Source organism: Alternaria postmessia, assembly GCF_024291825.1.
Source record: "Alternaria postmessia strain BMP 2775 chromosome Unknown scaffold_81, whole genome shotgun sequence".
Taxonomy (NCBI): domain Eukaryota; kingdom Fungi; phylum Ascomycota; class Dothideomycetes; order Pleosporales; family Pleosporaceae; genus Alternaria; species Alternaria postmessia.
In genome coordinates this window covers 36,659-63,605 of record NW_026260154.1, presented here as the reverse complement: position 1 = coordinate 63,605, position 26,947 = coordinate 36,659, and the positions used below count along the sequence as shown (strand labels likewise).

Sequence of the window (26,947 nt, the reverse complement as noted above, 5' to 3'; positions counted from 1 at the left end):
GACAATCAAAGTCAGCCAGTCACAGTACTAAAGCCACAAGATCACGCTAACACACCTGTTTGTTAACGTCCGGCGAGAACATCACAGACCGTTGGCACTTAGCACCGCACCGTTGAGATCACTATTCTTGTTTCTAGTTTTAGCTTGTCTTTGCACTTATACGTGACTAACCATTTTGTTCTTTATGCGCGTCAAGCCGTTGACGAGGCTGGTGTGGTTGGTTCGTGAGCTAAGAGCTAGTTGGTCTTATTAGGTTATTGCGGGGCGCGAGCTTCGTCTACCAGAAGAGGAACGTTCTCGACCTGACGAGAGATGAAGATTGCCGCCCCATTTCCCAAACCTTGCGTACTAGACATGTGGGAAGCAGGCAATATTAGTAAAACTAAAACCGAGAGCTGCGGGGAGTTTGCAGGATGCGAACACGACGTCACAAAGGGCACGCGACAGGATATGCTTTCAAGTTCGGCGCCTAGTCGTAGCCGTCAAGTGCTTAAAGGCCGAGGGAGTGGAGAAGAGATGCATGAATGGCTACCGAACTAGTATGTTACCCCGACTCCGATGTTTACGCGCGTTACAGCTTATGATCGGCTTCTTGTAAGGAGATAAGGATTTTCGATTCTTAGACCAACAGTAAGATTCCAAATAGGCACAGATCGTACGTCGACTCCGTAGATGTAAGCAAAGAATGCAATGTTCAAGTCTCTCGTCCTGTGCATAAAGTCCTTGCGAAGCTAGAATAAATTCAACGCTAACCTAAATTCCTCCCATGTGTCCCCCCATTGTCATTCACTCACTCCACTGTACAGGACTGTGCTATGGTATCTCAGTCGCGCTCACTACACGTGCGCGATTGCCACCGCCCATCTTTCTTGATTTCATAAGATTCTGCCTGTCCTGCTCTTGCGTCAGTCTCAATCTTTCCAAGTCTGCCTCATGCACAATTAACCCATCGATGATGCTGTACTTACTGATATCCGGGTCATCGTCATCGTCGTCTTCATCTTGTACTAACGGACGATTAGGGCGCAACTTGGCGAGGTTCCTATCGCCGTTGATGCGAGAGTGAGTCCAAGAGTTCCATCCCGCGCCGTGCTTTGTGCTTTGTACCGCTATAGTGCTCTCAGTATCTGAAAGGTCGGCCAGCATCCCCACATTCTCTGCAGTGATGCCCTGGTCTTCTGTGTTGTTAGGAGCGGGTGTGATGGACATGCTCCTCATGCTGCCTCTAAGTTGCTCAACTACGCCAGTTTCAGGCGCTTCGTAACCATTTGCTTCGTCAACGGCGATGTCGTTACGAATTCTCAATTCGATTTCGCTGAGTTGGGATATCTTCGCTGAGGCGTCAAGTTTGGCCTTGCGAGGGGAGCGTGAGACTGGCACTGCTCGTGTGGTGGCTATGGGCTTCGTGGGCGTCTTTGACGCAGGTGTCGGTGCGGTTGGTGGAGACAGCTGAGACTTCGTGATAGATGCGTGCTGTGGTTGATTTGGCAACGAGAGTGCTGCTTGGTTGCCGACCTCAGGTTTCGGTCTTGACGTGGGCTGGAAGCCGTACCCGTTCTTGCCTTTGCTGAACACGCTTTTTGAGGCCATGGCCGGCGGCGGCGGTGGAGGAAACTTGGTCTTCTTTGTCACTGGCCCAAATTTCTCCGCATTGCCCTTCACGCTCTTGCACAACTCTTCTACAATAATGGGAGACCTAGGCTCATCGTCTTCAGATGGCGGGGTATAGTCACTTTCATCGCTACTTACGTCGATTACCTTTCGCTTTCGTCTACCCGAGCGCAAAGATGAGACAGAAGTTCGAGGTGTAGCTGACAAGTCACATTGACTCTGTGTTATGCTGGAGGCACGATACGTTGAAGCTGAAGCTTGTGAGCCAGCACGCACATTTCTAGCAGCCGGCATGCTGTCCTTCGTGACGCTGGCTGAAAAGTCAGGTCTTCTGAAGCTTGTGTTCTTAGGAGCCATGAAACTTCGAGGTAGTGCGTCGGGAGTGTGAGAGGACCGTCCAGGTGGTAGAGGCATATTGGAGATGTACTGTTGTGGCCTTGGTGGAGCTATGCGATTATCAGCTACAGAATGAGATGTGGAGCAAAGTACAACTTACTTCGGGGAGGTTCATGCATCAATTTGTCTTCAGCACTTGGCTCCAGTGGCTGGGAAATAGGCTTGCCCTCGTGCTCATCTTGTGAAGGTGCAACTGAGCCCTTCAAAGTGTCAGCGTCATCCAGCGGAAGCCTGTGGAATGCCGACTCTTGAGGCATCAGTGGCTGGCCTTGTCTGTAGTCCACGCTTTGCTGCGATCGCAAACTGCCAGACTGACGAGGTAGAGGAGGTCTTGATGGAGCCAAGCCGCTCGACAATTGTACGCCCTCTGAAGCAGAAATCGTGGGAGTAGCCCATGTAGAAACGGCTGAAAACGTACATGCAGAAGTGCTATCCAAAGTTCTCGAGACTGGAGCTCCGAGTGTCCAGGCACTGCCTTGAAGAGACTTTTGCGTCTGAGTAGCTGGCATGTGTAACCCATTCGCTGAAACCCAACGACCAAAGCCACCCCCTTTAGGTATTGAGCTGTGCTGTGTCGAAAGAGCAGCGATCGAAGCATCATGTGAAGCAATGGGCGAGGGTTTAACTAGATTTGGGGGCTGGGAAGCGGAGAGGTTTTGTTCACGCTTGAATTGCGGTAGCTCTGGCGTGCCCTTGACAGATTAGCATTATTTCTAAATGTCTTCGCTATTTGCTAAGTTACCTGTTTTGCGCTTTTGCCAAACAACTCGAGACTCGCAGACGGAATAGCATGCTCTCGCTTTACAGCTCCCTCGATAATATCGCTCTTTTGGGATTCCAATACCGGGTCTTTCGCAATTGGTGGTGGGGCCAGCTTCGTCTGTTCCTTTACCGGTTCATCTTCATCGGAACAAAGATCAATAATTGTGACCGCAGCACTTCTCTTCTTGCTTTGACGTGCTTGAGTCTTTGTGTTGTATGCTGGCGTAGGTGTAGAAGTCTGAGGCGCTTTCGAGGTCACCGCTTGCGTCCGTTTGGGTTCAGGAGTAGCCTTTCGAGTTGGTGATGCAGCTTGCTGACGATTGTTTCGACCTTGAGTCCCCGTCTTAGACGCTGCAGACTTGTTCGCACTCTTGCTCTTGTCTTTACTTGCCGCCCGCGCCTTAGTCCAAAATTCTTCTTCCTCCTTCTTGTGTTTGGCAAGAAGCTCCGCTTTTGCCTTGTTTATATTCTGTAGGACTGTCTCGTACGCTTGCTTAGATTTTTGTTGGAAATCATATAGTTCGGCATTGTGTTTTTGTCGAAAGGCGAACCACAGTTCCTCTGATGGCTCGACGTTGGTCTGTATCGGTGGCATGCTGAGAGCTTTAGCACGTCGTAACTGAGGTAGGGATGCTCGGTAAAGGTGAGGGAAGAGATTTTGTCACACCCAGAAGATGGTATCTAACTAGAGTGGTGATACTTCGAGTGGGGTGAAGACGGGGTGAAGGTGAGTAAAGTGTTTGCGCTTTTGAAATGAAAAGCAGGTAAAGGCAGAATCTCTAGTGAGCATAGATTGGAAAATGCGTAGGTAAAGGTCAGACAGGTTCTCTGTTCATTCAGGTATAGTGTATTGAGGAAAAATAAACAGACTGAGACACAAACGACAAGCAACCTCCCTTCCTCAAGCAGCTACCCGCAACCGAGGGCGCGATGTAGAAAGAGAGCTCTTTCGCGATATAAACTTGATCGTGAAGTGCTGAATCCATTGTGTGTGTATACCCCGACGTCCAGTTCTGTGACATGAATCATCTGATTCTCCACGAAAACGATCCAGACGTGTCTACGTAGCTCTGCAGGTAGGCATTATTTGTGTGCTCGCATGCCTGGTACGTAGACCTCCAGCTGGGTCAATCTATTGTGCCTTGTATGTCATTGTCTCAGATCAGAAATGCTTCGTTGCGAATCATTTCTGATCTGAGACAGTTGAGCATCAGGCTCGGGAAGACGGCTCGCGTTACCTCTGTTGAAAGCTATCGGGGTCGCGGCAGTTCGAGCTTGCGTTCGCGTCATCCGCTTTGTCTCGAAGTGAAAGCTGAGCCCAATGGTCGTCTCCAAACTTGATTTGGTAATTTGGCGTTGCCTCCTATTCCTTCATAGATACTTCTTCGCCGCTGTCGCAACCCTCTGCCTGAATACCGGACTCTTGATGACCTCCCCATTGCCGACGGCAAAGAACGGGTTCATGATAGTCTTGACCCACGCCTCATATACGTCGACCATGAAGTTCTTGACGGCCTCTTCCGTGGCTGGACTACTAGGATTGTACAGACCAGCGCCTCCTCCCAGTGCAGCCCTTCCGCCTGCAAGACTCCCTCTCGCGCCTCCAGCACCTCCGCTGGTCAGTCCTAGACTTTCATCCCGTGGTCGTGTAAGCAGAAGGAAGCGCGTGTTGCCGCCGGTAATCCAACACGATACAAAGCAGTTCTGATATTTGTCGATGTGTTTGAGGTACATGGGTGCTGAGCCGCTGGAGGTAGAAGGACCCCATTGCACTTCTTCGACGATGTCTAGTGACGAGTGTAGGATAAATGGGACGAGAGCGCGCTCAGCAGGTGTGTAGTTCGCAACGCCAGTGCCGCCGCTGCGTGAGGTGCCGAAGTCGTGCGTAAAAAGAGGGACATCGAGGGGCGATAGGATGGAGAATGTGTACGACATGGTGTGGTGTTAGGGTGGAGGTTGGTGTGCGTAGGGAGCGCCGGGCATGCGTGGTGTGAGAAGAGCCGACGATGGGTGACTCAATCGGCGATAGTCTTCTTGGCTCGTACGAACGTCCAAGAAGAAGTCACGGGAAGTCGTAGTTTGTATGGTCGCGAGTTTGTGTTTAGGGTTTAGCTATGCAACGTGTGGGGTGTTGGTGAGCTTCCCCACGCTAATCGGCATATCCGCCAAGAAAGTCCGCGGGAGTGTCTTTGGAAGAATATCGCGACTTCAATTGCGGCCGTCCAGCACCGCCAACCACAACACATCACCATGTTTGGTCCTTTCCGCCTCACAAACCCGCTATCGGGAGGCCTGTTATGGTGCGACTCCCTGCATCTCCCTTGATACTCACTCGCGCAGTTGCTCGTTTTCGCCCTCACGTTTTCAATGCCTATGCATTCTTTACTGTCGCCAGCTCGCTATCTGGACATGAATGCTGACAAGACTACAGGAAGATACCATGGCGCCTCTCTAGACACCAGAAGTACAGACATCGCGAGCGTTTACGACACGTCGACTCCGTGGTCGGCACACTCGATACCGCACTACGACGCATGGGGCAGAGCATGAAGAAGGTGGAGCGCTGGAAGATGGAGATGCCGACTGAGCAGGAGATGCTGCCCAAGGATAAATACACCGTCTTCGACCGCAAAGTGAAGAGGTATCGGAAGGGAATCCACAGTAAGTCGCATACTGTCAGCGCACGAGAATCCGCCTTTTTTATAGCGGAAAGAGTGTACGAAAATCTGGCTTCGGTATGGTGGCTGACATTTCGCAGAGGTGCCAAAGTGGACAAGGGTCAGCCAACGACTCAATCCTCCGGGTTTTTAGACGGACCCTACGGTGAGCGACGGTCGCGCGTGTGTATACCATGTATTATCATACAATTTGCATCAGATACGGCGCCATGGAAAGAAAGCAACGAATATTCCCCAAATATGCACTGAGAATTGCATGCGCATTGAGTGCAAACAGATACTTGCATTGAAATTCGCCGACAGAAGGCTGCTCATTAAAACAATTACCGTGGCTGTCCTCTACTTGGTAGGAAGCTGCGGTGGGAGTTAGCCGTGACGTTCATGTTTGACAATTAGCGGGCAAGCAACTGATGCTCTATGTGACAGGATCCCGTGACTTAAACGACGTCAACGACTTGTACATCAATTTGCACATGTATCGCCCATGCACGCTACCGCGAAGGTTCACAGAGACTATCAACCTGCTAAACTGAGACCAGTACACTCTCAATTACTAAGCGTCGTGCTGTATTATAGTACATGTCTTTTTATCCCCAGATAACAATACTTATCAGCCTAAAACAACATTCCGAGTTCATTGGAGTCAAAGCCCATACCCTCGAACCCAAGACCCTGAGCATTCCATCCCATATCAAGAGGCAAGAAGCCGTTCCACAATGCTGCATCATCTGTAGGCGCATTACCCCCACCACCGTGTACTGCAAATTCATTAACAGCCCCTAGATCAGTCCATCCGAAATCTCCCATTTGCTCCGTAAGCGCCGGACTCTCACCCGTGCCATTGCTACTTGCCTGTGGGCTAGCGCCAACGATCGGATGCTGTGGAAAGCCATTCTGATCAACAGGATTACTAGCGATATGCGTGCCAGGGTGGCGGAACGAAGAGCGACTAGCCTTGTCTTTCTTTGGCACTTTTGCCCAGAGCAGTTTGAGGAGCTGAGAGTACCGGGAGCCTGGATGCTGGATACCAGCTCCGACCCCGACAGCGCTACGTTCGAGGCGTGCGACTGTTTCATTGATCATGGCGCGGATGGCGCGATCTTCATCGGCGCTGATGACGCCTGTACAGCGGGCGCGATAGAGGAAGACACCTGCGTATACGAGGTAGAGATAGTACCTCAATGGCATGAAACGTAGCGAACGCTCGGGATCGACAAAGTTGTTCACGGTAGTGAGAATGGCTTTTGCGGCGTCAAGGCCTTCGTAGATGAAACGCGCATCGCCTACTGCGCCTACGTTGTTTACAAAGACGCGTTGGGGAACTTGCACACGACCTGTTGTGTTGTTGGCTGGAGCGCCGGCTACGGGGTCGGTTGATGTAGATGAAGAGGGCAATGCTCGGAGGACGGTGGCCTGAAAGGCGAAGGCGTTGGTGTATAAACGCAGGTAGTCGTACGACATAAGAAGACATGCTTTGAGCGGCGGAGAGCACGTCAGTGTACCCCATACACTCTTCCAGCCGTATATTGCAGAGCGGAAATCATCAATAAACTTGATGTAGCTACCACTCATCTGCGATCGAAAGCTCGAACTGGGATTCGAGTACAAAGTATCGTGTACATTGCTGAATAGTTGTGTGAGTTCGAGGTTCGCTTGAAAGATGGAAGCATGGTCTTCTTCGTTGGGGCTTTTGGGTATTAGCGACGGATAGTCCTCTCTGCGTAATGTTGTCAAAGGTCCAGGTCCACGAGACCAGAAAGCTTTCCCGATTCTGATGCTGATATGGCGATCTGACACATACGCCGCTGTCCAAATGAGGCGTTTGCGGTGATGATCTGGATCCTTGCCCTGGTCCACAAAGCGGAACGAGTACCGGTCTAGAGCAAGAAAGTAGGCAATCCTCAGGGCGAGACCAACATGCATCCAGCTCTCCTTATCTTCCTCTCCTTTACCGACCTTGCCAGAGCCACGCTGTGTATACGGCGCCCACTCAGCTAGCAGAAGTAGGGCCTCTACAGCTTCGATACCCGCATCGCCTCCTGCTGCCAGCATTGAGACAAGGCTCTTCATATGTTCTGAGCAAGCTTCGTAGATGTGTGGTTCATCTACGAGGTCTTTGGAAGCGATGAGCAGGATAGCCGTGAGGAGGTGTTTCTCATTGTTCACCATGTGTGAGAGGTTGGATGTTTCGAATGCGTGCGCCGGTGCAAGCGGGTAATATGGATGGTATTGCTGTTGAAAGCGAACGAGCAGCTGGCATAGAGAGTGAACTGTGAGAATCCCCCGGTCTAGCAACGGGTACGAGAAGGACAGTGGCGCGGGCATGCTGAGAGAGGAGCCTCGCACATGTCCTATGCTGCTGGTGATTCCACTCCCATTATTTTCTTCATTCGAGCTCGACTCTCCAGCAACTCTAGCCAGTATGCCCAGCGCATCTGACGGGTTCTGCAGATTTGAGAACGGAAGCTCATCTGTGTTAGAAGAGTCGGAACGCGATGCTTGTAGCTCTTCGCCAAACGGTTGTACGCCTGGGTCTTGCGACCATGTCGTTCCGAGATTGCCCAGCGTATGGAAGCTTCCCTCGGGCGCAGTCGCAGTAAGCGCAGGTAGTGGCTGCTGCGTTTGCGCTTCTGACTGCGATTGTGATTCATCGACGCGTTTCTTTTTTCGCTCGCGCCGTCCACCGCGATTGCTGCCACCAAGCACGCATTCGAGGTTGTCGCGCTTGCATCGAAGGCACGGTATGGAGTTGTCCGAGTCTCTACAAAGCCACGTTAGAAGACATTTACAAGACACAAGGATTTAGACATGTTCATGCGTCGCATGTCGCATTGTGATCCGCTGCATGTCGCGTTCGAAAATGCTCACGCGCAAACTTCAGTCCCCAAGCGAGCTCCAAATTGCCGACGCGCGCAGACAAACAAGACGCCGTCAATCACTTACAGCAAACACCGACTCTTCCGCTTCCTGCAATTCAAACACGCGATTTGTGTCCTTTTGATCTTTGAAGCTTCATCTTCATCCTGGTTGGCGGCCTGCTTTGCGCCGGCAGGCTGTTGTGGGGCATTTGTTTCCATGCCTCATCTCGAAGCAATGGGTGGTGTCGGTGTTTGAAGCTGTCGGTCGGGAATTGTGGGCACTTGAGAAAACGCGGGGGCGGTAACGTTGGCATCGGGTATTGCTTACGTCGGGCCGAAGACACGAGCGCACTTTTCAAGGTTGTTCCAAGCAGAGTCACAGCAGGAATGTATCATGGCCCAGACGATCCTCAAAGGCGTGGGCGGATGTGATCGTCATGGTATTTGATGTCATTTTGGGGATCTCGTCGGTCGGGTAAAGCTATGGATGGGATTGTGCGGTGCCAGCCCCTGACCCAACCACATCTGCTCAGTGACATGTATTTCCCCACCTCGACCGTAAAATCCTTCAATTTTTGACCCGACCGTCAACATTGACACCATTGATGTCGCGTGAGCATTTGCAGATTTTCGAATCATGCTGTCGTGTGAAACTTTTCACATCGAGTATATATTGTACGGTTTCGTCCCATCATTCATCAAACAGGGCTCGTTGGTGTAGTTGGTTATCACGTCAGTCTAACAGAGCGCTTCACAGCACTCCTTAGCACACTGAAGGTCCGGAGTTCAAACCTCCGATGAGTCATTCATCGGCGTTCGCAAGAGCGCATCCCTCCTTTTTTTTTGATCTTTGCTGTGCTGCGGACACTAACCAGATCGAGGGAACACTTATCGAATCAGAACCTGAACGTTCATGATGCTAGTTGCGAGGCGGTGTAGTCTTTTTTTTGCCATGTTCGGCCGGTTGCGGGAACATCACCACCAAGTGTGCTCCGGGGAGACATGAGCAGGAATGATACCTAGGTAGCTTCTGAAAGTCAGGAACTACAAGATTTGCTGACACAAGGCTATCGAGGGCAATATTCGCTACATGTGCAACCTTTATGTGGCGTATGAGACTTTCGACACAAAAAGGGTTATCATAGGTCGACCGACGGTTTTACTCAAGTCAGCAAATCATGGCTGTGAACTTTGGACTACTCTGCTAGCCAGCACTTGATGTGCCCATAGGCGATACTCTCACCACTCAGGCTACATCGATTCTTGTGGAACCAAGCTTTTTGCATCACTGACCATGCTGTAAGTCGGGCTAAGCCCTACGACAGCGGTCCACCAACGATTCATGTAACGTCTCCACCCTGGTACCTTTCAGTCAGTTGGATCGCAACACGGATGCACGTCTTGCGCCAGACCGATTATATGCGGCTCAACGTCATCTAGCCACGTAGAGCTTTGAACCAAAGCTATGGCTAGGGAGTGCCTGCCAAGCTGCGCTCATGCTCAGCGGGTGCACGCACCTGGTATGACCTCACAACAACACTGTGTACAAATCTCAACCTATGTGACATACTATCGCCATTGCAATAGAACAAGATGATCTTAGAACGACGTGAAACGGCTTTGGAAGATCTCGTCATCACCGGATGTTGCACTCAGCAGAATACGGCTCTACTCGGCTTGGTGCGGCAGTAGGTGACACTATAGGGATAACCTTGTGGAATACTCGAAAACACCCGGTGGTAATGAATTGGTAGGCGATCAAAGTAAGTAGCCGGGTGAGTAATAAGTCTGCAAGCAATTGCTAATCACTCACGTACGAGTTGTCATTTACATCGCTGTTGGATGGACTGATTCGTCTACTATCACTGCTTAGTAGATGTATACAGTACCATAGCCTTATAGTCTCATAAGATCTATCTCAGTCACATTTCGTTGTCTATTTCCCCTATATCTGTATGATCAACATCGTTCTACCAACGGAAACACAAACCAACCAGCTACTTCAACAAAAGGTACGATTGAGTGAACTTTCAAAAGGTATCGAGCCTTCTCTGATACAACCGACTGTAGACCATGGCTTCCGATCCTCTACCGCGATTACATCGCTTCATCGAGTTCATCAACTCAGGCAACACAGACATCGGCAAAGAAGTCATATCAGACTCGGCTATCTTCCATGTACCATTCAGTCCTGAATCCCTCAAAGGTTTAGATGGCTATCTCAGAATTCTCGGGATGATGCGTGGCGCGTTCCCAGATATTAACTGGACACTACAAGAAACTGTATGCGAAGGTGATAAGATAGTTGCACGTTTTGAAACCCGGGGCACGCACCAGGGTCCTTTCATGGGTGTCCCCGCATCTGGAAAGGAGATATGTATGACTGCTCTCAACATCTACTGTTTTGAAAACGGTAAGATCGTGGAGGAGAGGGGACAGCCGGATATTTTTGGGTTAATGGTTCAAATTGGCGCTATCCCTGTGCCAGGGCCTTGATATCCTGTACTCAAGTGCATAGATAAATCATAAATCCACCCACCTCGTTGAGCCTAAAGATATCTTAATTATTTGATACAGGATGCGGTGGTCGTGATATGGAATACTGTGCTGGAGGCAGAGGCAATATCACGATAGCCACAATGTTCAATGGATAGTGATTAGCATCACGCAGCATGGCGGTATTGTAGTGTGAGTAGTGGTATTTCAATATGTACTCTTCGCGACGACATGACCGTCATCGCGGTAGCAAGGAGATTAGTGGTCTGTTATGTAATGCAGCGATAGCATCGCGTGCGCCCCTTCCTTGATGCAAACCCGAATATATGCAAGCAATCTTACTCAAGTTGATCCGATGCAACGAGCTTTTCCCTATCCTGATACGCCAATGCTAAGCAGAAACAAAAGAAACAACAAATGATGGACAAACAACATGCAAGAACTAAACGGTGCTTCGTCATGGAAACTTCATCGCTCATAATTTCATCAAGCTTACGCGACGTAAGCAGGCGGTGCCTCAATCTCGTCATCGTTCTGCCAGAAGCCTCCTGTGGGCGCAGTCTTCGTCCTGGCGTGCGAAGGCCGGCGAGACGACCGGTCCTTTTCCTCTTGAACCTTTCTTGCAATCTCCTGCGCCATCTTTGTCATCCAGGCTTGTTCAAGGATGCCACCGGAGCTGGCCATGACGTCAGCGTTGGGTGGTGAAGAAGTGCGCGGTGGCGAGCATAGAGCTGAGAGCGAGGAGACCTTGTCAAACGACAGGGAGCGTAGGAGTGGCGAGGTGGACTGCTGTGCTTGCCGTAACTTATTACGCGAAATCGGGGGGCGTCTGGAAGATGAGTGGGATATGAATGGGTCTTCGAGGTGAGCGGCTGGTGGGGTGGTTTGCTTCGATTTGGTGGGCTTGGGTGGCTTGGGTGCATCTGAAAGATCTGGTGCAGGGGCAAGAAGAGGGCCGAAAGCAGGCGGCTCTTCAGGTATCCGCTTCGGTGTACCAATGTCCAGACTGCCACGCCGGCTCTCGAAGCGCATGCCAGGTTGGGCGGGGCTCCTCGGTGGGGTAGCCAACTCTTCCTCTGCTTCCCTCTCTTCGGGGATGACGCTTGACGTCTCAGATGCGTACGCACTTGGTAATGGTGTATTGGCTCCAGTTGACACGCCAGAATCAACGTCCTCCTTCTTGCGCAGATCAACAACACGCTTCTTTCGTTTCCGCATGCCACCAGTGCGAGAGCGACTTGAGCCTAGACTGAGCCCCGAAGGAGTCGAGTATGCCGATGCCATGGTAGGCCGTGAGCTGTGTGTATCATTGCCTGTTGAGCCGGACGCAACCGACGACGCGCCAGACTTGAGGCTGCCAAAGGTCGACTGTATCCTCGATAGGCTACCTTGTGTGAGTGCTGGCGTAGCAGCACCAGACTCGGGTCTGTCTGGGTGACCTGCCCATGCTCTGAAGACGGCATCGCGTATGCCGGGTGTGAAGAGGGACAGCGTTCGTTGCGATTCGGACAGGGCGGCTAGGCGGAGGATGTTCTTCTGGGAGAAGGAGGCGTGGATTTCGCCAGAGTCGAGCGACAAGGCGGAAATTTGGGCTTCGTCTAATGGGTTCCCGAAGGCATCGACAGCATCTTGTGGTGGCGATGCGAGAGGGTCGATGGCTGCAGTTGTATCGTTAGCGCCTTCCAGCCGCTCTTCTGTCTCGATCTCTTGGTACTCGGGCGACAGCATGCGTAGTGATAGCCTATGAATGATAGCCGGCAAGTCTTCCATGAACAAGACACGCAATTGCCCTTCAATCTCCTTCTGCAGGTAGTCACGCACGAATGGGATGGAATCAAATGTCGAGGAGACCTTGAGCGACTCCAAAGGGTCGTTCCTGAAGACCAGCGTCAAGCCCTTTTGTTTGGAAAAGACCAGGATGACAAAGCCGGAGAGGCGGATGTTGGACAGAGTGATTTGCAATGGTATAGTCAAGCCGGACGATGCTGCCAGTGGCTGTGGTGAAGCAAAGTCTGGCTTGTTGGAGAGATACGTCTTCAGCGGGTTTGCCTGAACTTTTGTTTTCAGCGTCAGGAACGCGTCGCCGGCATACGACATCTTGAAGATGCCCCTGAACCTGTCCTCGGCCAAGTCACCAATCTCTAGTATCTCGAGCTCTGGCGGGGTGGTGCCGAGATTCAGCTCGGTGACGATGATGTCGTCGACGATGATGGGCGGCTTGGGGGATTTGTTCAGGGCGGTGGTGAGCATGTCGCGCGCCCTCGACGTGTCGGCAATGAGCGGCGACCAGTTGAAGTTGAAGGCCATGGTGATGGGTTGGTGCGCTCAGTGAGCGGTGCGTGGAGCGTCGACGTCGTTACCGCGCGGGTGGTGGTGGGGATTGGCAGATGATGCTGCTGTCGCGTGCATTCGCCATGCGATCACACGAGGCACGATTGCAGAGGGGTTGGGGCGTATTTGCGAGGGAATGGGTGGGGAAACAGGTGGGCAGTGAATATTTCGGGCGGTGTGGGCGCGGTATTGTATGGCTGCACTCGTGGTGGAGTGAGAGTGGGAGAGGCACATGCGGCACTCGAGGGGATTTTCCGGGTGAAAGGTACCGACGTCAAGGATGATGCTTCTCGCCTGCCGCCAACTTTTTACACAACCGCACTTCGGCCGTGCGCTTTCCACCACCCACCCTCGGATCGGCTTAGCCTACCTGGACACGACGACTGGCGGTGAAGAGCCTGGAGCCGTTGTATGCAAGTATGCGTTACAGACTAGCTTCCCATGGCCGTTGATTCGCTGCGACGTCTACATTCTCGATCGACAGTTTCAAGAAGCCCTACGCCTAGCCACATGTCAACATAATATGCTTCTATTCGCTGTCGTTTAGCTGTCGTCGACTAATTTCCCCATTATCGCTATAGCCCAGCTACCCCAGCATTCCCGCAACGTCGAGCCGAATGTAGCCAATAATAGCAGAGGCTGCTTGTTTGAATCATCATCCGAGCTTTGGCTGGCAGATCTGCCGTTGGCGCGCGTACATCATCTGTGGTCGTGAAATTTGTTTTCATGCGCATCCGTTGTCGCTATCGTAAAGGGTGGTACACGTGGATGACATGGCAACTGAGACACCTCACTCCTCCCTGTCACGCGCGACATGATACTCGGCCCATTACAACGCTGCATCTTGGTCCTCCTTGAGCAGCTTCTCCACTGCCTCAACTTTATCCTTGAATCCCTGCTTTTTGTCCGTCCTGCTCCCCACCCTGATATCACTCTGGATCCTCACAATCCCATTCTGGTGCAGCATAGCATGGCATTGTCCAATGACCCGCATAACGTCGTCCCATGAGCCCTCTAGTCCCAATTAGTATATGCATTCAAGAATATTCCATATACCCCTCCAAGCCACCACGCCCGCATACCGGCCGAGAAGGGAGTTGGCTCGGACGCGAAAGCATACACGACGTAGAAGGGGGTGTGAAGAGTCATACCAACCGTCGTTCCCGCAGAATGCATGGAATAAGTTAATCCGCTCCTCTTGAGAACCCGCTGCACTTCCGCCACCTCTTTGGATACAGATGCTGTGGGAGTGCCGAGCGGAATCAGACAAAAGTCTGCGATGCATGATGGTGGGGTTGCCAAACTTGCGACATCATTTGAGGCCGACATAGTGTAAATTTGTTATGATTGCGGGGTACGGATAGAAAAATAGCTTGGAAGAAAAACCAATGATAAAGTCTTCGGATGTTGATGGTGGTTGCGAGCGAGTTCGGTGATTGTCGGTTCTCCAGACACCGAGACAGCGCCCTTACTAAAAACACCTTTGAGCCCCGAGTTTGATTGGGTAAAAAAATACATATGAAATTGTTGCAAGCTACTACAAGAGGTCTAGCTACGATTTACAGACGTCAATGTTCATCTCTCGCGCGACAGTATCACATTTACATTCGTAATGCGCAATGCAGATTCCAAGAAGCAAACGGTCCACCATCACGCGATCCTAACAAACTTATGCCAACACACTCGTCTGCCACACTATCGTAACACGCAGATGAATTGCATTTGGTTTTCGGAGCAAGCACGACAATGTTCTGTCACTACTCTATCTCCTTAGTCCTATGCAATGCTATCACTATTTCATCGCATTCACCATCGTTCACACAGGCACCATATCTCGTTCTAGCGAGCTCTCTTCGGGGCGATGTCCACGTCCACAAAGACTGGTGGTGATACGCCAATAGTTATATCGATGGACCCTGCAACTACTTTTACTACCACTATACAAGTAGTAACCAGTACAGTCGAAGAGAAGACTTCTCCAGAGGTTCTGACTCAGCCGGCTGAAGTGTCAAAACCGACAACAGAAAGCGCGCTTCTAACATCATTCGACGTCTCGCTACCTAACCCAACGTCTTCCTTGATGGTAGTCGTATCGACAATAGCCACCACTTATGCTGACGATGAAGAGAAGTCGGAAGTGTTATCGAGCGCTTATACTTCCTTGAGATCTACTCCTCAGACGACTATCGCACCATCTTCATTCGATTCAGTATCACCTACAACTGCTGAATCTTCCACTCCATCGCAACCTGAACCTGGTCTTAGCGTAGCGGCGTCAATTGGGCTAGGTGTATCGATGGGTGTCGGAGCATTTCTTGTCATAGTAGGGGTTCTATATGCAGTGTTCGGACGGTATCTAAGGAATATGAGGAGAAGTTCGGAACGTCGGATGGGTGCAACGAATGTAAACAGATGGTGGAAAGGAAGAAGACGGGATAGTTGATGATATTGAGTGAATTAATGAACAAGAATTTCTCCTTCGTCTGAAGCATGAAGAGTCCGTACTTCCTAAATCATCTTCAATCCCTTATATCACCCAAGTGTTGTTTCCTGATCACTACCACCAGGATCATGTTATCCCCATAAATCTCAATATCAGGTAGCTGATCTGGCAAGCCCATAGGACCATCTTCCAATAGAGTTACGCTGCTGAAAAGATTGCTTGTAGAGGAGATAAGACATACATCCCGCCTTACACCGAGGAACACGAATAGTATCCACAACAGAAGTGTTGTGCATCGAGTGAGGGGACTAACATAAGTGTTGAGAATGAGAGATTGTGCATCTTAGCTGTTGCAGAGGAGCGAGTATATAAGTGAACTGAGTAAAGCCATTGCGGGATGAAAGAGCACATCGATGAGTTCAAAAGTTTGACCAACCTCGGATTGAATGGATCCTACGCATTATGCACAGGACAAGAGGTATCTACAATACTAAGCACTCGCAGCCACCACCCCAGCCCGAGTGATGTGAGGTCTCGTAATAGCGATCTTGTCCTCCAAATCTTGCAGCGAAAACCTAGGCCTACGGTATGTGTAGCCCACAAAAGCACCCTTCTTCCTGATCTCCAAAACGGTACGGCCGACCTCTGGATCTCGGAGAAGTTTGTCACGAGGCCTCTTCTTCTCTCTCTTACGCCTCTTCATTTCTTGCAACGATTTGGCAAATAAAGCCTGGGCGGGTTTAGCGATACTCTTTTGCCGGGCTGCCGGCTGGACCAAGGGCGTGGTCTCGTTTTCGCCAACACGGCCTGCTAAATTGGAAACTAACAATTCTCCGACAGCCTCGTAGCTTGAAGAGTCGAGATGATCAGAAGCGCTCATGATCTCAGCCTCATCATCGAAGTACTTGGTAATTGGCTGGCCGCCATGAACACGAGGTACAAACGGAGGACGAGTCTGATGCAGTTGTGACCACTGGATGTTGCGAAAGAACGGATGCGATTTGATGTCTTCGGCGTCATTTGGGTAAACGATATGACCAGTGGTGTTGATGTTCCGGTTGCGGCGCGCACCGGCAGCTTTGTCACGGAGGACCCAGTCATTCTCACGGTATCGCTTAGCTGAGAGTCGATCTTGTCTCTCGTCGAGCAATCGCATCATTAGATCGATTGCATTGCGTGACACTGGCATCAGTGGTACGCGGTCGATATTGGGACGAGCATATCGCTGCTCAGGTGGGAATCGCAGCCACCGGGTGTGGTCCTGTAAAATCAGTACCAGAAAACGAGGTGTCGAAGCCTGACTCACCAGTATGCGCGCTTTCGTGGCTTGGCGATTGTCGCAAAAGAAAGGTGTGCACCCGTAGAGACACTGGCTTCGTCAGTGAAGTTGCATCTGCCTTGTCACCGCCACATACCTCGTATAGTATGATACCGATGCTCCACCAGTCACAACGACCATCGTAGCTTTCACCTCGTATTACCTCTGGTGCCATGTATTGACTTGTTCCGACGACGCTCTTCGCGAATTCACGCCTTTGCTCTCGGTTCAACCAGTCGATTATAGGTCCATTCGCTGAGTCTTGTCTGGTCTGGTAACGGCCGCGCGCTGCGGCACCTCCGTTGACAGGTTCCAGGGTTTTACGAGCATCTTGTCGGCTCTTTTCTTCTTCAACATCTTGCACATCGCCTTTAATATGTAGATCCAGATCGCGGAGTAGGCCGTACCGTTGTTCGTTATAGTACGTCTGGTTGTGAGCCCAGTGTCCATCGAAAGCGAGGCCAAAGTCGGAGATTTTGAGATGACCAGATGACGTGATGAGGAAGTTGTCAGGCTTGACATCGCGATGAATCCAATTCATCTTGTGTGCTTCCTCAATGCACAATATCATCTCCGCAAGATACCACTTGGCAACATTCTCGTCTAAGATGTCTTCACGAAGAAGTAGGCCCAGAAAATCGCCACCCACCATATACTCCATGACAAGATAGAGATTGTTGTTATCCTGGAATGCAGAGATGAGAGGTACCACCCATCTTGAGTTTTCAGAAGCGACTAAGAAGTCTCGTTCTGCCCGCAAGTGTCCCTCCTGACTGTTGCGAAGCATATCCGACTTCCTGATGACCTTCATGGCGAAGACTTGCTTTTGTCTGCGGGTTGTTGGGGAGGACCTATCATTCCTTGGCGTCAACGAGCCATCAAGATATCCTACACTGCAGCTGCTCCCCCTTAGAGTGCCGCAATTGTCGCTCTTCTCGCGAACGAGGCGAACGACACCAAAGCTACCCTTTCCGAGTACTCTTATGATGTCATAGTTGGAAACATGTACGCCCTTCATTGCCCGACGCGCTAGTGTATTGGACTTCATGACGCGTGTTTGGCGGAGATGGTTCGTCTCTGCGAGGTACTATTCTCGTCTTTTGCAATGACGCTGCTCGTTGGGTATGGCCATAGCGAAGAGCTTGCGCTCCATTTGGCGGCGCCGCATGGATCGTGGCGCGACCTTGGTTCCGAGGAGCTGATTGAAGTGAGACTCGAAAAAGGTTTTTGCTGCTGCAGCATGCTCGATGGTAGCAATGGAAGGCTCACATAACCGCGGTGCATCTTGACGTGGAAAGACAAGGAACCGGGGAGGCATGTGTTCTGGAGTGGGCTCACAAAAGAGCGCAGGTGAGTTGTCGGTTATATGACGGCCGTTCTGGGTTCGGTATAACGTTTCAGCAGACAGCGGCGCACCCGATGAGACCAATGACGTTGGTGCAGTCGACTGACTCAAGGGTGCGTTGCTACTGGCAGGACTGAGAACACTTGATGGAAGAGAAGGCACCTCGGACATGGGGCTTTTGGGCGAGGTTGCAGTTTGCTGGTCATCGCTTGGTTGCTTGAACTGGTCGGCTTTGACGGTTGGACGAGAGCTTAACTTGGGTCTATGTACTACCGTATCGTTCTTCAAAAAGGCGTTGGAAAGCTTAGAAGTGAGCTGCCATGAGAGGTTTGGCGATGACCAACTTGTCGATATGGGCGCAGAAGGTGGCGTGTGAGCTCTTGGTATAGGTTCTGACTCGCCATCGAAGACGGCGGCATTAGTGAGTTGAATTAAGGATGAAGAGTCAGGGTCGAGGGAGAGAGTTGGTAGAGTCATAGGTACATCGGGAACTATAGGACATTGTAGAGGAAAGTTGGAGTAGGATTTGACGGTATTGACACGTGGTACGTCTTTTGGTTTGTTCGTTGTTGACCCGGTACTACCAGATGCGGCCTCGCCAGAGCTTGGAGCGGAACCTATTACTGCCATTAGTAGATGTCTTAATGTATAGAACAAACATATATGACATACTCTTGCTATTGCGGAAGATAGAGAAAATCTTGATGCTTCCCCGTCGAAGTGTAGTAAAGGTACGGCTAGCCGGGGTACTGTTGCGCCCCTGTAGGTTCTTCGTGGAGAGGCTGGAATGCCCCTCTGCCGATCGCTCGATAACGCGGATTTTGCCTTTATCACTAGACAGATGTATTTGGTTATGGGCTTCTTTTCTTTTCCGCACTGGTACGAGCGGCATCATGATGGCAGCTCTGGTGTTGGGGTGTTGATGGAGGTTAAGGCCGAGCCGAGTAACAATGTTGGATAGACGCTGCGGTCATCGAAGAATGCCGATGCAGTGCTGTTGGTGATGCTGGTAACAAGAGGAACGAAAAAGGCCAGGCGAGTGCAGTATACCGCTGTCATGGCGGAAAGCATGACTTGGTTGATGCGGAAGGAAGTAAGTCCCATTACAGAAAGGCGGCCATAGTCTCTCAGTGCTCATAGAAGGCGCCCACAACGACTACAGTATCAACCGTGCTTACTGTACCTCAAGCGCAACCGTTGCAACCGCTACCCAGGGTACCAGAATCAACGAATTCGTGTACCCTGCATCCAACATGATCTACAATCTCATGGCGCTTGGCTAAAGCAATGCTTGTTCACTGCTAGCCGCAGCGCGCAAAGATATTCCTTCTCTGCATCCAGCAAGGGGAGTATGGATGTGGTGCCTCGCGCCGTCCTGACAGGCACTAGCAGCGATTCCGAGGATGCATCGCGCTGCGTGAATGGTGCACTGGTACTTTGGGCACGATGTGGATCCAGAAGGAGCGTGGTTCAAGCAAATAGTCGAATATGAGGCCTTCGTTCGTCCCGGTGCAGTGGGCACAACCAAGCGACCAGGGGCGAAGAAACAAGCGCCCAATCAGCATTGGCAACACACAACCCTTCCCCAGCTATCGCACTGCAGCCATCATGCAGCGATATGAGGATAGAAACATGCGCATACATGACGGCTGGGAATTATATTGCGGCAAAGTCGTTGATCGTCGTTCGTTGGGGGCCAACAGCGGCAAGCTGACTGTGCCCACGATTGCTCGCGTTTCGCACGTCTTTCTCTCACAAACAGAGATACCTAGCTGTGGCGGCTCGACACTCTATATCACGCCGTGGTCACACTATCACGGCCGAGTCGCGCGGGATGCCGGTTTTTCTTCAATCCGGAAGGCTTCCTCGCTGCTTGTGATGGGCATGTGGATTATGGAGTAGTTGGGCGCTTAGAGGTGCCTGGCCGGACTGCCGAGGGTCTGCAAAGCCATCACACGCTTCCGCAAATCAGAGAAGCCCTGCGCATGGCCATCTCGGACGCTATTCGCTCCGCCTCTCTAGAGGCGTTCCCTCCCGCCCGACAATACGTGCATACGCGAAGCTCAGTGGTCGCTGGCCCCTGTAGAGTCAATATGCTAGCTCCGTGCCTATTCGCTGCCTACTCAATGCTTCGAGGGCTGACATGCAAAGGCTGGCCATGCTGGCGGACCCGTTTTGCACTGCTCATTCGCCTGAAGCGTCTCTTTCGCTAGCAATGGCATGGTCGCACGAGGCAGTCGAGGCCAAGTCCTGTAATCCATAAGTGCTGATGCCCCCCGCCACCGCACGCTGCCCGTTCTGCGTCGACTACCATCAAATCGTGCACCCTTAAGCTGACGGGTCACTACATTGAAAAAGAGAAGGATTCCCGCTTCGCAAGAGTCTTTGCTTTCCGAACCGTACCGCCACAATGTTTCGTTTTACCGAGCTCGTTTTCGTGGCCGCTACTTGGTCGCTCGCCGCTGCACATACCGTTATCGTCTACCCACCATGGAGAGGAAACAACATCCACACCAACGGAACCAAGTCCGACACCGACCCATCTATTCCGGATGGGTCGCTCGGTATCAACTACCACAATGACACCGGCACATATGGATTCCCATACGGCATGCAATGGATGTACCCATGTACGTTGCTCAGCCCGGTTATCTCGCGCATGAGACAATAGCTAATAACATTCACAGGTGGTGGTATGCCAATGTCACAGAACCGCACAAAGTGGCCGTTGAAGGGTGGCGCCGTCTCGATTCAGCCTGGATGGTTCCCTGGCCATTCGCTTGCCATGTTCTACATCAACATGGGCTACGGCAATGAGCCTCTGAACTACTCGCATACGATGTTGCCAGTGTTCCAAATTCAAGGACCTTCGAACCAGCAATACCCAGGCCAGTTCTGCCTGCCACAAGTACCGTTGCCCGCAAACTACACGCCTCAGGTCGGCGACAACGCGACTATTCAGGTTATCGAGCTTGCGCAACATGGTGCTGCTCTCTACAACGTGAGTAACAGCGTCCGAAAACAACGATGATACAGTCACTAACAGAATTGAACAGTGCGCCGACATCACTTTCGCCGAACCAGAGGACGTTCCTGAGGTCAACGATACAAACTGCGTCAACACAACATCGCCAGACCAGCACATTGGTTTCCAAATCGTATACGCAACAACTTCATCGCCAGCGCCACACAATATGGTTGTCAACAATTACGCATCGATAGCGGTACCGGCAATGCTTGCAGCTGCCTCGTGGATAACTTGGGTTGTCTAAGCCACGATTATATCATTTATTTGTTAATATGATTTTGTTAAGGGCATGGCGTTAGGCGCGAAAGATATCCAGTCTCTTCTGAAGCGACGATCTCCACTTGGAGCGTACGCGGTGTTTTTGGTCTGCGCATATGGAGGTGGACGAACGAGCTGCTTAGCAGCTACGACGGTCTTTCTTTGCGCACATAACACCTCACTATGCAGCATGGTGCACAAAAACTGCACGTCCAATACTATTCGCAACTACTGCGTTTTCTGTTCCACTCATCGCTCACTCAGCGTCAGCAACGTGCCGTCATGCTTGCTAATGCCCATACCAAAGATGTCTGCTTCTGTAAGCCGCCACCAGGAGGCCTGATCTACATGCGTGATCCAGACAACAGCGGGTGGCTTGAGGTGAGGCCAAATCGTAGACCCATTTGCAACAGGCACGCTTTCCAGATGGCTTTTGCAATGGTTTGCGGGCCCTACAAGGACCCTTTTCGCCATTCCGCGTCGGAAATCCCGTTCCGAGCCTCCCTTTCCCCACTAAAACCAGACCCTTGTCCTCTCACGATGATTTTCTACGCGCCCAGGTGGTCCCCTTCCATCCTTCCCGTCATTGCCATCAGCACTTTGGCCACCGCTTCTACGCGCCCATGCAAGCCGCACCTTAACTCGACGACGTGACGATCGGTGATTTCTGTACGTCATTTCGGATTTTGTTACTCTTCTGGTTGGAGAATATGCGCCTTGTTTTCCAGCCCAGACTGATTTTTGAGTGGAGCCCGAAGAAGTGAAGAGAAGGAATGAGCAAAAAAGGCAGGGGGCGTGTGAAGAGGAAGGAGGTTCAGAGTGACGATGGTTGGACCGTGATCACTCATGGGCTGGCTAGCGTTTCGCTCAATGACAAGGGGAAGAAAGAGATAGATGCTGGATCTTTACCGACTCGGACTGTCGAGGGTTTGACGGCTGAGAAGCTTCTCGAGGACTTTCGCACTCTTCAAGATCGATGGGAAGACACTTTACTTGCTAAGCAAGTTAAAGAAATCCTGGAGAAGAGTGGTGGAGATAGTGGGTGGGGAGTCGAGAAGGCGGCATGCATAGGCATCGGCAGTTTCAGTAGGGACTGGGCACATCGGTGGAGAAGTCTGTGGCAGCTTGTATTGTTTGTTGCTGTAGTTGAGAGGCGTATGTTATTGTCACTCTACCCTTCTCTATCTCTATGCAGAACAACTAATATCAGAGCAGTCAAAGACGACAATGAGGACACCAAGTTGGGATGCTTCGCCCAAGACCCAGCCTTCACACCCCTCGACGTTGAATTCCTCTCTTTGCTCTCCATTACAGTCCTCGAATCCGACCTTCAGTCCCGCATCACCTCTCAATCCTTCGTCTACTCGCCTTTTGTAGATTGGTTCCTTCTGTTACCAGTCTTCCTCAAATCTAAAGATCCGGTCTTGTATGTCGGTAATGAGATACTAGATGATTACAGTGTTTACGCGCAAACAAAGGAGAAGAAGGAACGGTTGGAGGAGTGTAACGAGGTAGGCAAGAAATGGACGGAAAGTAGGGAGAAGGTGGCATTGAGAGAGTTCGAGAAGCATGGAAACGCCTTGAATGGGATGGTCGTTTATTGGAAGAATGCTGATCAAGGGGTACAAGAAGGGAGAGTCCTAGATGAGAAGCCTGATGGAAAGATATGAAGGTGCTGTATCTCGAAGGCAGGCACGAGAAATCTTTGAAACGCCCAACACATTCAGCGTTGTGATTTGCTATAAGCTTAGGGGAAACACCTCGTAGTCATAGGGAGAGTAAGATCCGAGACTCCAAAACAACCACAACCCTACAACATGTCTTGTTCTTCTTCCTTGGAGGAGGTAGATACAAACTTCTCTATTCCTCCACCTTAGGCTTCATTCGTCATATCAAATTCATATTACGCTTTTACAAAAATGATATCGGGTTTGATGATGTCTGTTTCTGCCTCTGGAGGTCAGCAATGCTGATCAGCATCATGCGTGAAGAGCTTGAGTTCAAAGCACTTCATAAAATCACACATTTGTTGTACCTACTACCTGAGTGGAAGAAATTGAATCTCTTCCAGGCGAGGGTAGAGCATTCTACTACCTACGTGTCACACCCACCAGAGGTGAAGACAAAGTATATACTCAATACACTTCCATCCGCATCTATTTGCCCATACCCTTTAAGTATGCCTCCCAGCCATCCTCTAGCAGGGCCTTGTCCTTGCGCATAACCTCCTTCTCGTTACCCTCCATCCAGACCCTCAGCCTCTCGCGGATCGTCTTGTCCTCAGCACCAAGGATACGAACAGCAAGCAGCGCAGCATTGGTCGAGTTGTTGATACCGACCGTAGCAACAGGCTCACCGCGCGGCATCTGGGTCATGCTGACAAGACTGTCCCAGCCATCCATCACACTCGCCTTGACAGGAAGTCCAATGACTGGAAGTGTAGTCCACGACGCACACATACCAGGCAGATGGGCTGCACCGCCCGCTGCGCCGATGATCACTTTCAGAGAGGTCTGAGAAGCGGTCTTGGAAAACTCTCGTAGCCAGTCGGGTGTTCGGTGGGCGCTGGTGATGCGTGTTGTGAAGGGAATTTGCAGCTTGGTGAGGATCTCCAGACCGGCGCGGAGGACAGGGAGGTCAGAATCTGAGCCCATGATAACAGCAACGAGCGGATCTTCTTTGGAGCTTTCAGAACTGCGCGATTCGACATTCTTGCCTTTTTGGTTGTCGACGAAGTCAACGAGTGGCTGGATCTCGCGTTCTGCGGCTGCGAGTGTGGGCGCTGTGATGGTGATGTGACCCATCTTACGTCCGGGACGTGCATCGCCTTTACCATAGAGATGAATCGATGCATTTGGTGACTCAAGAGCTTTCTTTGCGACCTGAACATGGGAGTCTGGAGTCTTGCCGCCGAGGATGTTAAGCATGATTGAGGGTTCGCGGAGGCGGAGACTGGACTGGGAGATGGGCAGATCAAGAATAGCTCGCAAGTGCGCATCGTACTGAGAGATGGGGCAGGCTTCAATGGTGTAATGGCCTGAGTTGTGCGGACGGGGTGCGATCTCGTTGATGAGTAGGCTGTCGTCTTTGAGCAGGAACATCTCGACGCCGAAGACTCCCTTTCCTTCGAAAACACCGATAGCCTTCTTGGCAAGTTCTTGGGCTCTTTGTGCGGCCTCCTCTGCTACGTTTCGTGGCGGCGCATATGTGAGCTTGCAAATGCTATCCTCGTGTACAGTCTCAACTGTAGGGAATGTGAGTACGCCATCCTTTGTCTTGACAACCATGACTGCGAGTTCCATCCTGAAGTCTGCCCATCGTTCGGCATATAGTGGCCTCTTTCCCAGGGCCTCGAATGCAGCGTCAACATCCGCCTCAGTCTTCACCACAAAGTTTCCCTTGCCGTCGTACGCCTCCGTCTTACTCTTGAGCATGAAGGGATAACCATATGATGCACCCACCTCTTTCAACCCCGCAACACCCTTTCCCTCCAGATCGATGCTGTCCGCAACGTCAACTCCATGCTCTTTCAGGTACTGCTTCTGTGCGTATTTGTCCTTGATGGTCCGCAGTGTTTTCCAGCTAGGTTCAACGACGACTTGTCCAGAGACCTCTTCTAGCATATGGGTATCCACGTGCTCAATCTCGACAGTAACGACATCGGATGATTCAGCGAGTTTCTTGACAGCCGCTGCATCTTTGAAAGATCCCTCAATGTGGCCGTCATGCGTTGATATCTGCTTTGCTGGCGATCCCGCGACATCCAGGACATTGACTTGTATGTTTAACCGATTTGCGGCTTCGATCAGCATGCGACCCAACTGGCCACCGCCCAGTACTCCTACTTTTCGATTGTCGGCCATCTTGTTAGTGTTGGTGTTGAAGTCAAGTCGTTCAAGTGCCGCAGTGACTAGTTGGGGTATTACGTGGGTGAGAGTGGTTAGCGTGATGGTTGGTTGGATGTGGGGGAGCCGCAGAAAAATTAGCACGCGAAAAACTTCGTCGTCCAGCAGTCGTATACAGAATTTCCTGTTGCAGACAAATAGTCCTGCAGGTGGAATTGCGCATGATAGTGGTATTTTTGAACGAAAATGACGTGCACGTTCACCAGAGCAATATGTGGACATGTGGTTCATGATTTAACCATGAGCTCGGAAGAGCCCATCTGTATGCTTTCATTTCATGTTGAGCATTGAGTATCTTTTTGCAGGCTTTCGAAGAGCCCTTGCCAGTCATGACGCGCGCCTCATAAGTGAATTCCCATGACCATGACCACGCCAACCCAGAGAAACCAGAGTGCTTCCAGCACACGCTTAAACCTTGAAACCACGCGACCTTCTGCGTCCACGGGCACGCTCGAACTTGCGACCCTTGCTCTCGACGTAAGGCTTCTTGTGGGAGTGGGGACCGAAGCCGAAGTGCTTGAAGGCCTCACGGGCGTTCTTGGGTCCACGGAGAAGGAGAGTGTTGGATCCAGTGGGGAAACGGGTGGCGACCTCGTCGATGGTGAGGCACTCACCACCGGCCTTCTCGATGCGGGCGCGGGCAGAGGCGGTGAAGCGGAGAGCCGCAACGGAGAGCTTGGGGACCTCGAGCATGCGGTTGTCGTCAGTGACGGTACCGACCTGACCGTATGTTAGCCATTGTTCTTCGTTGTAGGTTTCTTCGCTTGACGTACGACAACGACGGTCTTGCCCTCGTGCTCCTTGGCGGAGTGCTTGTTGGCAGCGTTGGCGACGATCTTGGAGACGGAGACCGGCTACGGAGTGTTAGTGGTACTGTTCTGCAGGCTTCGTGCGATCGATCGTCTTACGGGACGGTTGGTCTTCGACATCATGAGGCGTCGCAGAACGGTCTTGTTGAAGTTGGCATCGGTACGGCCTGTCCGCTGTTAGCACAAACAACGTGCGCATTTTCAGTTGGAGTACTTACGAGCCAGGAACTTGTACAGGCGCACCAACAGCCTGACGTAGGGGTTGGTGGACTTAGGGACCTCTGTATACTCGTCAATCTCTCTTCTCTCGAAGGCTTCATGTTGCGTCTAAAAGACAGCTGTCGCCAGCGCATTGCTGCGCCGACTCGACGGGGGATCACATACTGCGGTGCCCGTCTCGAACATGGTGGCGGTCGAGGTCGATTCCCATCTTGACTGATTTTGAGCGTGTTGTGCTGTGGGTTAGTAACGACTGAGGGAGAGAGCGAAGTTCGTGAACTCGAATTTGGCAGGAAAGAGCTCCTTGGCGTGGTGTGGCCCGTGCGAAGCGAGAACTCGAAAACTCCACCCGGCAGGAGCGAAGTGGCCCAGCATGCATGCCGCTTAGTCTACAATATTTAGAACATCGCATGTGATATTTGTGGTGCATCTTCGTGTTTCCATTATTGCATGCTCGTATCCCAACAAACGACACCTGTTTCAAGCTGGG

General features: G+C 51.4%; 12 protein-coding genes and 1 non-coding gene across 13 annotated transcripts; 5 read left to right on the top strand and 8 right to left on the bottom strand.

Annotated features, from left to right (window-relative positions):
* Positions 1-823: 823 nt before the first annotated feature.
* J4E82_009059 (uncharacterized protein) lies at positions 824-3,364 on the bottom strand (the record flags this gene model as incomplete). Its single annotated transcript, XM_051735287.1, has 4 exons — positions 824-894; positions 969-2,057; positions 2,108-2,699; positions 2,750-3,364. 4 exons carry the CDS (start codon positions 3,362-3,364, stop codon positions 824-826), a joined length of 2,367 nt encoding a protein of 788 aa, XP_051584963.1.
* Positions 3,365-4,140: 776 nt separating this feature from the next.
* On the bottom strand, positions 4,141-4,704 carry J4E82_009058 (uncharacterized protein; the record flags this gene model as incomplete). Its single annotated transcript, XM_051735286.1, has 1 exon — positions 4,141-4,704. One exon carries the CDS (start codon positions 4,702-4,704, stop codon positions 4,141-4,143), a length of 564 nt encoding a protein of 187 aa, XP_051584962.1.
* A 315-nt stretch (positions 4,705-5,019) lies between these two features.
* On the top strand, positions 5,020-5,580 carry J4E82_009057 (uncharacterized protein; the record flags this gene model as incomplete). Its single annotated transcript, XM_051735285.1, has 3 exons — positions 5,020-5,069; positions 5,201-5,430; positions 5,528-5,580. The coding sequence occupies 3 exons, from the start codon at positions 5,020-5,022 to the stop codon at positions 5,578-5,580; spliced, it is 333 nt and encodes a 110-aa protein (XP_051584961.1).
* Positions 5,581-6,062: 482 nt separating this feature from the next.
* Positions 6,063-8,524, bottom strand: J4E82_009056 (uncharacterized protein; the record flags this gene model as incomplete). Its single annotated transcript, XM_051735284.1, has 2 exons — positions 6,063-8,208; positions 8,391-8,524. 2 exons carry the CDS (start codon positions 8,522-8,524, stop codon positions 6,063-6,065), a joined length of 2,280 nt encoding a protein of 759 aa, XP_051584960.1.
* Positions 8,525-9,011: 487 nt separating this feature from the next.
* Positions 9,012-9,110, top strand: J4E82_009055. The gene has a single exon. It is a non-coding gene; the product is annotated as a tRNA-Val (tRNA).
* Positions 9,111-10,260: 1,150 nt separating this feature from the next.
* Positions 10,261-10,801, top strand: J4E82_009054 (uncharacterized protein; the record flags this gene model as incomplete). The annotated part of the gene is made up of 2 exons (XM_051735283.1): positions 10,261-10,317; positions 10,376-10,801. The coding sequence occupies 2 exons, from the start codon at positions 10,261-10,263 to the stop codon at positions 10,799-10,801; spliced, it is 483 nt and encodes a 160-aa protein (XP_051584959.1).
* A 492-nt stretch (positions 10,802-11,293) lies between these two features.
* On the bottom strand, positions 11,294-13,108 carry MDM34 (ERMES complex subunit; the record flags this gene model as incomplete). The annotated part of the gene is made up of 1 exon (XM_051735282.1): positions 11,294-13,108. One exon carries the CDS (start codon positions 13,106-13,108, stop codon positions 11,294-11,296), a length of 1,815 nt encoding a protein of 604 aa, XP_051584958.1.
* A 2,957-nt stretch (positions 13,109-16,065) lies between these two features.
* J4E82_009052 (uncharacterized protein) lies at positions 16,066-17,911 on the bottom strand (the record flags this gene model as incomplete). The annotated part of the gene is made up of 3 exons (XM_051735281.1): positions 16,066-16,836; positions 16,882-16,944; positions 16,991-17,911. 3 exons carry the CDS (start codon positions 17,909-17,911, stop codon positions 16,066-16,068), a joined length of 1,755 nt encoding a protein of 584 aa, XP_051584957.1.
* A 69-nt stretch (positions 17,912-17,980) lies between these two features.
* On the bottom strand, positions 17,981-19,133 carry J4E82_009051 (uncharacterized protein; the record flags this gene model as incomplete). The annotated part of the gene is made up of 2 exons (XM_051735280.1): positions 17,981-18,855; positions 18,911-19,133. The coding sequence occupies 2 exons, from the start codon at positions 19,131-19,133 to the stop codon at positions 17,981-17,983; spliced, it is 1,098 nt and encodes a 365-aa protein (XP_051584956.1).
* Positions 19,134-20,648: 1,515 nt separating this feature from the next.
* J4E82_009050 (uncharacterized protein) lies at positions 20,649-21,510 on the top strand (the record flags this gene model as incomplete). The annotated part of the gene is made up of 3 exons (XM_051735279.1): positions 20,649-20,868; positions 20,926-21,239; positions 21,295-21,510. The coding sequence occupies 3 exons, from the start codon at positions 20,649-20,651 to the stop codon at positions 21,508-21,510; spliced, it is 750 nt and encodes a 249-aa protein (XP_051584955.1).
* A 787-nt stretch (positions 21,511-22,297) lies between these two features.
* J4E82_009049 (uncharacterized protein) lies at positions 22,298-23,194 on the top strand (the record flags this gene model as incomplete). The annotated part of the gene is made up of 2 exons (XM_051735278.1): positions 22,298-22,679; positions 22,740-23,194. 2 exons carry the CDS (start codon positions 22,298-22,300, stop codon positions 23,192-23,194), a joined length of 837 nt encoding a protein of 278 aa, XP_051584954.1.
* Positions 23,195-23,680: 486 nt separating this feature from the next.
* On the bottom strand, positions 23,681-25,387 carry J4E82_009048 (uncharacterized protein; the record flags this gene model as incomplete). Its single annotated transcript, XM_051735277.1, has 1 exon — positions 23,681-25,387. One exon carries the CDS (start codon positions 25,385-25,387, stop codon positions 23,681-23,683), a length of 1,707 nt encoding a protein of 568 aa, XP_051584953.1.
* A 450-nt stretch (positions 25,388-25,837) lies between these two features.
* J4E82_009047 (uncharacterized protein) lies at positions 25,838-26,643 on the bottom strand (the record flags this gene model as incomplete). The annotated part of the gene is made up of 5 exons (XM_051735276.1): positions 25,838-26,149; positions 26,203-26,283; positions 26,338-26,405; positions 26,457-26,565; positions 26,623-26,643. 5 exons carry the CDS (start codon positions 26,641-26,643, stop codon positions 25,838-25,840), a joined length of 591 nt encoding a protein of 196 aa, XP_051584952.1.
* Between the last annotated feature and the right edge of the window lie 304 nt (positions 26,644-26,947).